The following is a 14,878-nucleotide window of genomic DNA, read 5'->3' as shown; positions in this document are numbered from 1 at the left end:
AACGAATTCATCATGTCTTACCGAATATTTGAGATGATCTGTCCCGAAAATTTAAACTCATATCTCACATACCATGAAGAAATCATCTTCAAAATTCAATGGATTACCGAATAATCATGTCTTATTACCCAATAATTATTTGAGATGATCTGTCCCAAAAATTTAAACTTATATCTCAAAAAGTAATGATCGAAAAAGAAATTTTCTGAAAAACTTTTTCATTTCGATTGCTTGATAGTATACAAATAGAAAAGTTTGAAAAATATCACCAGTAGAAAGTTCTTTAGCCCTTCAACAGCCTTAAAGAGGAAGTTTGATAGTCGAGTTAAAATGGTTCACTCAATGTAAGCCAACATGAAATTCACATTTCCTCCATCAATTATCATGATTCATTCAGATTATCAAATTCATGAGAATGATTAAGCAGATTTTTCAGACATTATCATTGCCTCACATCACAAATTATTTCTTCATCCTCCGTTGGTAATTCAATAACGAAAAGCACAGTAGTATGTAATGAAGAGTCTGAGTAACAGTCAACTCCAAACACGGAAGTACTGTGCCGAGGAAAACCATATCGAGATCATTAGCGGATGCCTAGTTCGAGGATTGATAAGGAAATTGTTACAGAGCCGTCAAAAGTTTTCGGCATGGCGAACATTCTTCAAGGCGGGTGCTGCTGAATTCCCTCTGCTCAAATGAAATCTTCTTATTCTTGCTGCAAAGTTTCCTTGCCTAATGACTTGCTTCTATAGCCTGGCAACTTCTTCACTTAACGTTATTGTTACGGTAGACATTCAACGGAGCTGAGCTTATGTCTCTTCTGGAGCCTCGGCTCGATTGTTTTTCTTTGTGCAAATTGTCTTTTTGGCGAGCTAAGATGCTCAGCAGTTGAGAGTGGGTGATCTCAGCCAAATGCTTCTCTACTGTTGTGTGACACATAAAACACTTCAAAAAGGGCACCTCATGGCAAGAGGTTATCTCATATGATAAAGCTCCTGTGTACAAGGATTTAGAAGGCAAACTTGAGAAAACTTTAACTCGTTCCTTACACCATCAAGGCGTTCCCAACAGTTGGCCAGAGTCCATTGCGTCAAAAAAAAATTGTCAGTTATTGTAATAATTATTTATTAATTATTGAATCATTGTCTTCTTCTTATTGTGCCTGTCCGCTACGAACGTGGGCGATCAACGTGCCGATTTTCACTTTATCCACGGCAATACGGAATATTTCTATGGAGCTTTTCCTACACCAGGATCGAATGTTGTTTAGCCAAGAAATTCTTCTTCTACCTGGGCCCCTCTTTCCAAATATCTTTCCTTGGAGAATCACCCGTAATAGAGAATATCTTACGTCGTTTCTCATTAAATGTCCCAGATACTGGAACTTTTTGCATTTGATGGTGGTGATTATCTCAATGTCTTTCCCCATTCTCCTGAGAACCTCAATCTTTGTTACGTGATCCTAAGATACTAAAACACTGTACAACAAAGATTATAAGATAAAAAAAACTAATTTTACAAAATAATAAAAATTTCCAAATAGCGAATGAAAGAAAGAAAAAAAAACAAAATTTCTTTCTAATTTGAATCAGTGAAGAGAATAGAATAAGAAAAAAGAGGGAAGTGAAAAATGAAATGGAAGAAACGACAGTTCAAAATCCATGGATCATTACGATAGAAATAGAAAAGAAGAAAGAGAGGAATAAATTAAAGAAGGAAGAAAGGACACACATACACACACACACACAAACACACACACACAAACACACACACACACACACACACACACACCAACACACACGTTAAGATTCAGTGAACATTCCAGCCGAGTCCACCACCTCTGATCCACCGCAAGACAGCCGCGCCGAACCGACGATGTCCCTCAACAAGCCTTAGCTCAGCAGGCAGAGAATTCCACAAACTACAGGCTGTCACAAGGAACGACTTGTTGTACATAACAGTCCTATGTGTTGCAAGTGTTGGGACAGCCAGCAGATGGGATCCATGCCGCGTTCCTCCACAACCAAAATCACCCAAGTAACGGTACTCTACTGCCAGATACTTAGGGGTTTTAGTTTTCAATATCTTATAGAGGAAGCACAAAGCATGATGTGATCCACTCTCACGCAGCTTCATAAGTTCAAGTCTGTTAAAGTATTCAGTTACATGGTCGTCACGTCTCAGGTTAAAGATAAAGCGAACACAGTAATTATGTGCACGCTGCATCCTTTGCAAAAGTTGAACTGTCATGTCAAGAGTCACAATGTCACAGTAGTTGAAGATCGGGAAGATCAGAGTCTTGACCAACATAACCTTCGTTGAAAAGGGAATGAAGTCAGAGATCCTCTTCAATGACATGATCCCCCCAATGACCCTGTTACAAGTCTGAGTCACGTGGCTGGTCCAGTCAAGAGTCCAAGTCCTAGATTTTTCACGTCAGAACTGTATTGCAATTGTATGTTATTCTATTTTTTAAATGGTCCGTTAGTTAAGTCAAGGGTGTTTAAAAGTCTTGAATAACCTATCACTATCGATTTTGATTTAGTCTCATTAATTTTCAGTCCATCGTACCAAACGAGTCAAGTCAGCATTGACTTCATCAACTGTGATGTCGAAGTCATTTTTCTTGCAGTGCTGGTATATTTGCAAGTCGTTGGCATACAGGTGATGTCTGGTCGTAAGAAGAGTGCTTGTCACATCATTTATGTAGATGCTGAACAGCAGAGGACCCAATACCAAACCCTGAGGAACCCCTCTGTTCACTTCACGCCACTGTGAAGAGTCATCCCCAACTCTCACACACTGACACCGACCCTGAAGATAGGACCTCACCCATGCCACAGTGGAGTTGGAAAAACCTAAGTTTCTGAGTTTATAGAGTAAAGTGGGATGGAAAATGCTATCGAATGCCTTACTTAAATCTATTAGGACTAGAACTGTTAACTCTCTACCATCCATAGCCCTACGAATGTCGTCAGTGACTCTCAGGAGTGCAGAGGTGGTGCTATGACCACTACGGAACCCCGATTGAAAGTCACCAATCAATCCAGAACCATGGATGAATGAGCTTAATTGGGAGTGAACAATAATTTTCAGAACCTTGGACAAAACGGACAATAAGGTTATAGGCCTGTAATCAGATGGAGAGAGAGGGTTAAGGATCTTGTTCAAGGGAATGTGATAGTATGGGAATGCTAGAAAGGGAATGTGACCACACTATGGATAGCTTCCAGTCATTAGAAAAAACGGATGTTAAAAGTGAGGTATTGATCAAATGGGTGAGAAATGGGAGAATAAAAGGAAGGATAATTTCGATGAACTTGATTGGGATACCGTCTGCACCAACAGCGTTACTCTTCACTCGATGAACAGCCAAGGAGACCTCTTGCTCAGTGACATTGGAGAAGTAGAAGTAGGAATCAGGCAGAGAGTCAAAGTGTGCACGAGCTTGGTCCAAACTTACAGGGATGTCAGTAAAGAAGTCATTGAGATCATCCAACGAGTGAGCGACAGTCGGTACCTGCCTCTCCTTGCCAGCCCCAATCTTCCTCAGAGCACGACAAAGAGATGAAGTTGATGATCGCTTTGAGGAGATCAAGTTACGATAGAATGTAGCTTTGGCATTTCTAATTGTCTGCTTGCAAGAGTTTCTCAAACGCTTATAATGATTATTTTTGGTTTAAGTTTAGGACTCTTAATATTATAAACTAGGAATATCATATCATGTGCAGAAAGGCCTGGAAAGGGGATCTGCTCATGGCACACAGCTGCTCTCACATCGGCAACTGCAATAAGATCAAGCAATGTGTCAGAAGTGGATGTATGGTGCGTAGCTTGGAGAGGCAGCAAGGTCATACCATTCGCAATAAACAAAGTGGTCAGTTGTATTTTGTCATAAGTATCAGGTCCAAGTAAGTCAGTATTGAAGTCACCCATGATAGCCACATGTTCATAGGGCACCATCAGCTCAAGTAGTGCTTCCTCAAATCCTGACATGTACCCAATATGAGGTGGCCTGTAGCAAACTGCTATCAACATTTTAACTCCGTTACACTTAACCTCAAAAAACATGTATTCAGGTCTAGCTGCACGGGAGGTATCAGAGGAAAACTTATGAATAGGCAGCAGAGAACGCTTGACAAACGCGGCAACCCCTCCCCCATTCTTGTGTAACCGGTCATTCCGAATGAGCACATAATCCTCGAGTGCCACAAGTCGATTAGGGATTGTCAGTTTCAGCCAGGTCTCGGATATAAGAATGATGTCACAATCTTTGCCATCGAAAGTGTGCCTAAATTCATCTATATGACAGAGAAGGGATTGCGCATTAACATGAGCGATCTTAAGTTGATCCGGGAAAGGAGAGAATTCTCGCTTGAGGGAACCGCCGACACTCAGCGCGGCCGCGCCGTCATCCTGCTGTATAGACAAGATGGCTGCGACGAAGCAGCAAGGGAGAAGAGAGGGTTGAATCGGCGAAACAATGAGAAGCTACAAAAAAGACACTTAGACTTATCACATTCATACTGACACACACACACATAAAGAAGGAAATGATAGAAGAAATATAGAAATCATAAGAGATAGAAGAAGAAATAATCAAGTGAAGAAGTCTAGCGCTATGAAACGATGAGATAACGCTATATTAAATGGCCTAGGCGGTTCAACTCCATTGATAATTATAAACATACTAATACAGTTAATGCACATATAAATACTACAAGAATAGCGAATATTGATAGAAGAAAAAAGAAGCAGAAGGCTGATAACTCAATCAAGATACTGTAATTAGGTAGAGAATTAGAAAAAAATATATATAAGGCAATGAACTGCATGCTGATAAATATAGGTATGAGCGATAACTTATTTAAATTGTGACACAGAAAAATGAGAAGATTACTTAATATATATATATATATTATATATATATATATTATATATATATATATATATATATATATATATATAAATAAACCCTACTGATTAGGAAGAATTAGAACAGAAAACAGAGGCAACATATAAGTGAGGCGTAGTCAAGATAACGGGATGAGAAAGACAACCAGATCACAATCACATGAGCACGTGAGATTGTACTCTTCATTGACACACAGAAATACACATAATGCAAAAGTAGCGTCAAGACAATACAATATATACCGAGCATTTCTTTTCTTCATTTTACGCGTCAAACGTCACAAGAATTCTTAGTCATTTTATGGATTTGACTGAATGGAAGGTTTTGCTGATAAGAAATGTTATACCGACTCAGATTTCATCCGACCAGCTGACTGATAATGAAGAGGAATTAAAAGAGTTGAAAGAACTATAAAATAAAAATAATTAATGACTCATTGAATGAAATTAAGTGGATGAATGAATCTTATCAGTTAAATTGAAGCATAGAAGTGATCTGAATTAACTGTAATAATCAGCTGAAATAAGCAATAATTTACTGAATATTATTAACTGCAATAATAATATTGAACTGTCAATTGAGTAAAATCATTAACTGTACTGTATAATAAATGAAAAAAAATTATATAAAAAATTATATTCTTTTAGGTCATTCTCAATTCAGAGTTTTAGTCCAAGCTGAAATGCTAACAGAATAGATACAATATTGTTGCTCACGGCTCACCGGAATGGATTCTGTCACCCTCGCGCCACATCACTCTGCCGTCGACCGTCCACGCATTCCGGATACCCACTCTGACGGCCACCTCGCGGAAGTAAGCATGTCTTCGTCTAGTAAGATCCTCTCTTATGGTGACATCAGAACCCTTGAGCTGCCTCCTCGCCGATTACACCGAGCGCCGGGTCTGGTAGCTCACGAATTTGACGATAACAGCTCGTGGTCTCGTCTGAGTCACTCCAGTTCCCGGAAGACGTCCCACTCTGTGGCAGCGGTCGATCTGCGCTGCATCCACCGCAATTTTTAATCTTTCACTACATAGTTTTGTGACAATAAATTTCGGTGATAGTTTCTCCTTCAGTCTCCGGCAGGCCAAATATTCGAACATTATTACGCCGTTGATACTGTTCTTGAGCGTCTAACTTGCGCTCATATGATTCGGATAACCGTAAAAATCAGACTACAGAATTATTTATAATTAATCAGCTGTCGAGTGGATTACTAATTACATGCAATGACGCATGCAATTGATATCTCAATGTAACTTGGTAAAAAATCAGCTGTCGTGTGGACTATTCATTGCAAGAAATGAGGCATACAATTGCTACTCGAAGTAGCATATTATTTTCTCCCGACTTTTCTCTGCTTTCAACTCGGTAAGATTTTGATAATAGTAGCATAGTTGTTTACAACAAATTATTGTCGATACAAAAACCCAAACAGCCATTAGTTATTTATACACCGATATCTCTCCAACACATCAGGGCAGGACATAAATTCACTCTGATGGACAGTATTAGAGGAGGTTGTAGTTTTTAACTGCGCGAGGTCTACTGTTCACAGAACTACTAGTGTTCAAAAATTGTCACATTTCAACGAAGAAATCTCATCTTATTTCCGATTGAAGATTGAACTTAGGAAGTGAATGAATCGTCGATCTGTCGAAGGAAAATTCTCTCAGATTATTAAGGCCTGTGAGACTTTTTCCTCTGATAGAAAATAACTGTTGTAGCTGTCATTAGTAATTTATGTTTGTAGATCGTTTGAGGCTCGTTACGGCAAACTTCTGGCACCATCTTGTTCTTTATTGGTAAAAACCCAGTTCTGTTCATACAGCAGCAGATCGAATCAACACGTTTTTCGTACGCGCGACTGGAACCCAAAGCACAGCCGTACGTGGCTTGTTTGCAAATGGAACTAGGCTCACATTCACAACAGCAGCAGCAGCAGCAGCAATGAGATTCCCTTCATACTGTCAGCTCAAGTTGAATGGGAAGAATTGTGGTTGTTAAATAGGAATTCTGCCATTTTGAAGTAGATAGCAGCAATAGCAGCACTCACCACACTAGAGCAAGAGAAGAAAAAAATCGACGCTCTCTTTAAGAACTCTATCTCTCTCTCTCTCTCCAAGACGATGCTCTACATTGCGCTTCATGATATATCACTATTGAAGGGAACTTCTGCGATTCGTCGTGACAGTAAATTAGTTTCCACCAAGAAAGAGCCGCGATTTCACTTTACTTGAAAGCAAGTTCACGTCTTCGAAAAGAGTGAATAGTAAGAAGTGAATCAGGGACACCATTGCTCTGTGAGGAACGAGAGAACTATTAAGTTACTTCTAAACTGACGATACAGTCATTGCAGGCATTGAGGAAGCACTCTCTGGTCTGCAGTCGATTCAGCACGTCTGTACAAAGTAACCAACACATTTTTCTACAAGCGGAAAACAAAATCTTTCTAGAAAAAAAGCCCGATTCCCCTTAGTTTTTCTCAAATTCACCCTTGATTTTTTCAATGAGATATCATGATATATTACCTCGTAGCTTGTGGATGAATAAAATTTTCAAGGTGATATTGGTTGAGTTTTCAGTAATATAGACCCAATAAGAGATTTGCATCTGCATTTTAAAAAATATTCTCGAAAATTTAATAATTTCAAATATGACTTTCCAAGTTATAATATATGGATTGAATTATTTTAATAGATCCAAAGTGAATCAGATATCAGGATTAGTAGTCAAAGCACACCAGAAAAGCCCAATTTGTAGAATCAGTATGCTTGAACCAATTAGGATCCACATTTCCAGAATTCGATTGCATTATTTTAGATTTGGACTATTATATTGAGTCAGTTACTGAACATTTCTCTTCAAAATATCAATATTTTTTAGAACAACTAGTGATGTTCCTATATGGTCACTTTCAACACTGTGTGTTAGATCTCTAGTGTAATAACAATTTTTGCATTCAAATGTTGTACTTCCCATTGAAATTCATTCACGTGAATTGATTCTCTTGATTTTAGTGCCAATAGAATCTGGAAACTTTCACGATCAAACCCAGTTTCAACTGATGATCAACTACAGCGATCACAATAAAAATCGTATCGAATAGAAAGTAACTTGCACATCTTCCATTCTTAATGAGTTCTCGATCACTTGGCATCGTCTTCGAAATCTCTTCCCGGCATAAAGGGTCTTAGGGCGCCGTTACACAATCCCTTCTGACGGCTTTTATTTCCCATATAAAAAATCCTTCTCCCTTCTTCAGAGGCCATCTCGCTAACTTACACACGCGCAGACACAACGTATTTTTCTCCTTTTTCTTCTTCTTCTCCTTCCTTCTCTTCTTTCTCTCCTCCTCAGCCGACACTTTGGCTTTCCAACCATCATTATCTGTATCTTAGCGCTCTACACCCTTATCTCTGATACCCCACTACCTCCCTCCCCACCAACCACAACCCGCTGTGTGCTCTGCCAGCCATTCTGTGGTGGCTTTTCGCATGAAACGCTGTTACGACTTTGTTTAAGCATTAGCAATTCATTGGAATTGATGATACACTTCCATGAAATCGAATCTTTCCATTTTAGTACGCCGATGCGGTCACAAGATCAGCTCCCCGGATTTTATTGAGATAAATTTTGCGTTCAGCCATCGTCTTCTCATCAATAATATTTCCATGACATTGAATATGGAGTGAGGTTTTCGAAATACGATATGCAATTTTGTATTTTATTGACTCTCAAAGTTTTGATATTGTGAGGATAATACTTCATTCTTCCAGTGCATTATTTACTGTATAGTAAGATTTCAGTGAGTTATTATGATATTTGATAACATTTAACGGACAACTTTATTATTTTCTCAAACTCTGAAGTTTTCTGTAATCTATAATAGCAGTAACTGAATTCCGAGCTACTTCGCACGAACCTATTAGTCAATTGAACATAGAGCTCAACCACTGCAAAACAGTACAATGATATTATCCTCATAATGAAATTATGTCTGCTGTTAAAGAAATAAAAATATGAATGACAGAGAACAGCGAATTGTGGTTTCATTGGTCAGTCTTTCAGTACATTTCTGCTCGAGAGTAAACTTAGATGTAGTGGCTCTCTTTGCATAAAAGTCACAATTCTCCAATTCTAAGAGGCTATTCTGAAGCTTGCTGGCTGATGCACTGTTCATAAAATTCAACCAACTTTATTGAATTAGTTTAGTGATGTCATAAAATATTTACCTTCTCCTAGATTGGTGGCGATCTTCACCTGCCATTGGATTAACAGCTCACGCGAATCGAATGCCAAAACGACGGTGATATCCTGACACACGATCGCCATTGTATTCGACTCTTTGTCAAGCGTAAATCCTGAAAAAATGAAAATTCAATCATAAATATCAGGTTATTTCATACCAGCATAGAGAAACAATAGCGTAAACTTATGCTATCGTTTCTCTATGATACTAGTAACATAAACTATACTATCATACTATACTATACTATACTATACTATACTATACTATACTATACTATACTATACTATACTATACTATACTATACTATACTATACTATACTATACTATACTATACTATACTATACTATACTATACTATACTATACTATACTAAACTATACTATACTATACTATCATACTCAGGTATTAACAAGAAGATATGATGATAGATATGATTTATAGCAAAAATATATATGTAGGCTAGGCTACTTTGTACTGATCATCAAAAATATGAACAGCATGTACAATTGAATGTTACAGAGACTACTTCTATCTTTCGAGATTGAATGTCTCGCTTTATTATTCTAAAACCATTTTTTCTAGCATGATATTTTTGTCGGAGAGGTCTGTAGCCCTGGAATTCCTACGGAATCTTTTGTCTAATTCATAATTTTTTGGACATTGATGAGAAGACTATTCCATATATCTTATTTATAATGAGTTCCAACTTTCAATTGGAAGATCATAGTTGAAATAATAAAATTTCTGGTTTCAATGCATGTAAACTATAATAGAATACTATAATGATATCTCATTAATTGACTGTCTCTAATTACTCTCTATTGGAATAGAAATCACTCAAACAGAGAAATTACGGGAAGAAGCATACCGTATATTGACCAAACAAGAGCATTACTTGATACTGATCTCCTTCATCCATAACAGCTAGCTCCTCTCAATATGAATTCGTTATGGATTCGCGAAACAAATTGGAATAATAATAGACGAGTAGGAAGAATTTCAATGGACTAGGGTCTGTGGATTTAGTGAAGGAGGAGGAGGAGTACAATAAGGAAGAGTAGAAGGAAGAGACGTGAGATGATGATGAGAAGGAGGAAGAGGTGGAGGAGGATGAGAAGGAGTACGAGGGTTATCGGAGAAGGATAATAGCATTGCCAGAATTGTGAATGGAATACTGAAATGACAAATGCTGGGGAACCTGGTCGAATACCTAATGGAAATAAGCTTACATACGTTCCATGTTTGGAAAAGGGAGGTGGAACGTTGTGCAGTCTCCAGGCCGGAGGCTAATCTTGTAAAAGGGTGCTCACTATCTGGGTAGCAGCGGCTACATTGTCACTCGACCACTCTCATTTAGCTTCACAGATTACACTCATAGATAGCTTTGCAAAACCCCACTCTGTTTCGAAGATCAAAATTCAATTATATTTTAATTGGGATGTGCCTTTGTACTTTGAAATGTCCAAATTTATAATAATTATTCAAGTAATTAAAATTTGTGCTCTAATGAATTATTAAGTTTGCGTCAATCCTCTCCTCATGATTAAGTTATGTGACCTACATAATTATTGTGTATTGAAGATGACAATCATTCTCTATTTCTGCTTCCAAAAAGATAAGTGACTTGACATTCGTATTAAATAGACCACAGTATCGTAGATAAGTTTTCGCCTCTGTGTAGAAGATTGCAATCATACTTTTTCTGCTTTCAAGTTGACTTTTCATGAGAATTGAACAGAATGGACCTAAGGTATCGAGAATAAGTTTTTCCCTCATTATATTTCCTAGCTGGGAATCAAAAAGCTTAGCTTGAAGATAACATGACAATATGATTTTGAAGCCTATTCACTTTAACATTTTGTAAACCGTGATTTTCTCGTTTTTTCGAGCGGGTTTTTCATTATGTCCTGGTATATGACGTAGTGGAGGAGGAAAAATGATGTAGATAGCAGTAAAGGGCCGACGGTTAGCATCATCAAAGCTTTCAGTTATTTATAATAAGATCGATAACATGGCAATTACAGATGCTCCTAACATTACAACGAGAGATGCGCTACGCGTTTATTCACTTTCTTCGTGAAGAAAAAGCTATGAAACCATGTTTTTTACTCTGTAATCCTTTGTTTCATTATCAGTGAGGTATTTTTTATTCGACAGGAATTTCCGATGAAAATAATAAAACTTATTATAGAGTGGGAAAGAGTATTTATCAGATTGCACCTTTGTTGCCTACATTGGAAAATACTGGCTCACATTGCATAGATATAAGAATAGAACAGTTGGAAAAAATAGAATCCATTGTTTTATAGAGCTTATCTTTTGCATCACAAGCCGATGGGGAGAATCAGTTTATTGTACAGATGATTGATTTAAATAAGAATTCACTTCATTTTTGATGATGAAAATATAATTACCTGAAAGGAATCTATGGCATAGTGGTTATAATGCTTGCATAGCAGCCTAGAAGACCCTGGTTCAAACCCGGCTACTAACAAAAGATTTTAGCCAGCTCACTCTCGTGTTATCGGATGGACACTTGAAACTGTTGGTCAGTCGTAAGGCCCAGTCACAGATCAAATTATATATTCAGGCCAATTAGGACATTGCCGAAAGGGACTCCTCACGAACAAAAAGCCATATTTACTTTTCTCTGAAAGGAAAACGTGAATCGAATTCATTGTCTACCTGATGTTAAAATCCCGAGTTTGATAGAAGATGGTATTTGATTAGAATTCATTATACTTTCTATTGATTTGTAGTACTGCTTCGACTTAATTCTATGACCCTGTGTTTCAGTCAATTCGATTTCAGTAATTATGTTGAACCATTTAAACAAATCTTGAGAACGTAATATTTCTGAAGATTTAACGATCAATGCTGTATATTGCTGATTTATCCAACACATTCGATGAAGAATATAGTTGGTTGATAATTTTATTAATTTGTCAATAACGATAAAATATGCTAGTAAAAGATTGGTCATACATGAAGACAGGATTATAGATGAAAGGTACACCATTCAACAAATAAAATATATAATTTTCACAAATTAATATAGATCCAACGAGCAATAATAAAATATGAAATGATAAATATAAAAACAATATGAGAAAGTATGTCAAAAGAAAGTATCACAGACAGCTCACTTAAAAAACTTACTATGCTTACTAGCATCGATTAAATAATTCTCGTATTTTCCTATCAGCATATAAATATTTATATGGCTCAATCTGTCGACTCGCTTTCGCTTGTCAAATAAAATTCATAACTCCGCATTCCAATAATATAAAAATTAAATATATTTAACTCTCAGGGTTTGAGTTCGGCCTTCAGTGGAATTTAGATAGAATAATTTATCTTAGGAACTTTGAGCTTCTGGTAATTCTTCTATATATTACTGATATATATAAAAATATAAAATGAAAAAAAATAAATATTAAATGAGCATATATAATAAATTAAATATCGATTAATATTAGTTCTGTGAATACTTAAACATTTAGTTCTCATCAATGTTCTTAATAAGACTTTCCCTTATTTTTAATTAATTGCTCAAATAAGTCTAAATCAAGCTTGATTTCTAATTATTATGACCCTCAATGAGATAGCTTTATTTATGTTCACAAATTCGTAGCACTTAGAATCCTCTAAATATTTATAACTCACATGTGAAGATTTTCCTCAAATTTAAAGATGTGCCATGGATTTCGCCTCATGTGTCCTGTGCCTTATTTCTGGTGGGCTGATGTCGTCCTCTCCAGTAGGGAAATAATTAATTTAATAACTCTTGTCATACAACGACTTCACTGAGTTATGGGATTTTACTATAATTGTAATTCAAAATTTAAACTTTGGTATAATATTTTAAAATAAGGGTTCAGTCTATGGATCTATTGGTACATCACCAGTTTTTGTACAAAATGTGCTATTGTATTACTGCGCTTATTGAAAACTAGATCCAATATCCTTTTCATTTTTATTATATTTTCATAAGTTTGTCTGCTCCTATATAGACAATAAATATTTTTATATGTTTTCAAACGTTTATGTCCCTTATTTAGCATGCTAGAATTCACAATACCCCATTGTCCTCGCTTTATTGAGTACTGTATACTTGCAATTATTTTGCTGGAAAGTATCTCACGGAATTTCAGATGTACAGCTTGACCGCTGTTGATGTTGCCGACAAGCTCTATTATCAAAGAGCCTAACCTCAATACTTTATTATTGTTTTCATTAAATAATTAAAAAATAACTTCCATTTTCGTATTGTTGCAAATAATCATAGCCTTTAGAGTCGTTATTATCTTATCCCCATTATTCGACTGATAATATAACTGATGATAAAAGTTTCTGGTTTCTTTCCATGAGACCTAATAATTCATTTTATCAAATGAATTTGATGTGTGCCAAAATGCATCATTATAATCTCATAGTTTTTATTCGGTCTCAATTAAATGATAAATCTTTTTTAGGAGGTGAAATTGAATGTAAACATTTCTTGTGATTAAGATTGAACCCAATATAATCTCAAGGAAGTGACATTGGGTATTACGGCGAAGCAGAACATCCGGAAGGATCTCTCTGCTGAGAAGTCATAAAGGTGCGTACAGACTTACGCTCCACTCCCCAATCGAACGTCACTCGAGCAGATTGATTGATGATCGCAAGTGGAGCAAGAGTGGAACGTGTAAGGTGGAGAAGAGCGTGTAAGTGAGTGTAAGAGCGTGAGAAGAGCTCGAGCTTGGCAAGTTCCAAGAAGAAAATAACAAGCCTACAACTTTTTGCTCTTTTTGGTCTTATAACTTCTCATGAATTAATTTAAAAAAATTGTGCTATTGATATGAGCTAATAGGGTACTAATACCCCTTCAATCTCATGTATTATTCAACCAATCTTATTATATTAAAGCTGCATGGACAAAAAATTCACAGCCAATAAGGCTGATTGTCACGGAGAACCAACCTCAAAATCAGTTAGGGAACGTACTGGAGGCTATAGGAAAACCTCCAAATTACGAAAATTTCACCCCCTGGCCCCCTAGAGACCCCCAATTTTTTTCGACATTTGAAATCAGCATCGCACAGAAGATTCGAGAAAGCTTTTTTGTTCAGCCCCCGGAGATAAGCCTATATCCATAGCTAAATTTCAACCAAATTCAAATGGCGACTAGGGAAATTGAGTTTTCATCGAAAATTTGATGTTTTCCCAAATAGGAAAAATTCTCAGCCAAAACTATAAGATCGCTGTGAAAACTGAACACCAAATCTGTTGCATACTACACTGGAGGCTACGGAAAAACCTCCAGACCTTCCAAATTCTTCCCTCCGGCACCCCTGTAATCTATCAAATATTTGGGACACATTTAAATTTGTTACCCACAAAAAATAATTATAAGCTTTTTTGTTCAGCTCCGGGAGATAAGCCTATAATCATAGCTAAATTTCAACCAAATTCAAATAGCGACCCGGGAAATTGAGTTTTCATCGAAAATTTGAAGTTTTCCGAAATATGAAAAATTCTCAGCCAAAACTATAAGATTGCTGTGGAAACTGAACACCAAATCTGTTGCATACTACACTGGAGGCTACGGGAAAACCTCCAGACCTTCCAAATTCTTCCTCCCGGCACCACTGTAATCTATCAAATATTTGGGACACATTTAAATTTGTTTCCCACAAAAAATTTTATCACAAGCTTTTTTGTT

General features: G+C 36.8%; 1 protein-coding gene across 1 annotated transcript in view; it reads right to left on the bottom strand.

Moving 5' to 3' along the window:
• Positions 1-14,878, bottom strand: part of LOC111049973 — a 385,365-nt gene that overhangs the window by 35,415 nt on the left and 335,072 nt on the right. The window contains exon 4 of the mRNA XM_039428861.1: positions 9,156-9,284. Coding sequence (XP_039284795.1) covers positions 9,156-9,284 — 129 coding nt within the window. The remainder of the gene's footprint in view (positions 1-9,155; positions 9,285-14,878) is intronic.

Source organism: Nilaparvata lugens, chromosome 1 (genome assembly GCF_014356525.2).
Source record: "Nilaparvata lugens isolate BPH chromosome 1, ASM1435652v1, whole genome shotgun sequence".
NCBI classification, from domain to species: Eukaryota; Metazoa; Arthropoda; class Insecta; order Hemiptera; family Delphacidae; genus Nilaparvata; species Nilaparvata lugens.
The sequence above is the reverse complement of the archived record's forward strand: the minus strand, read 5'-3'. Positions and strand labels throughout refer to the sequence as shown.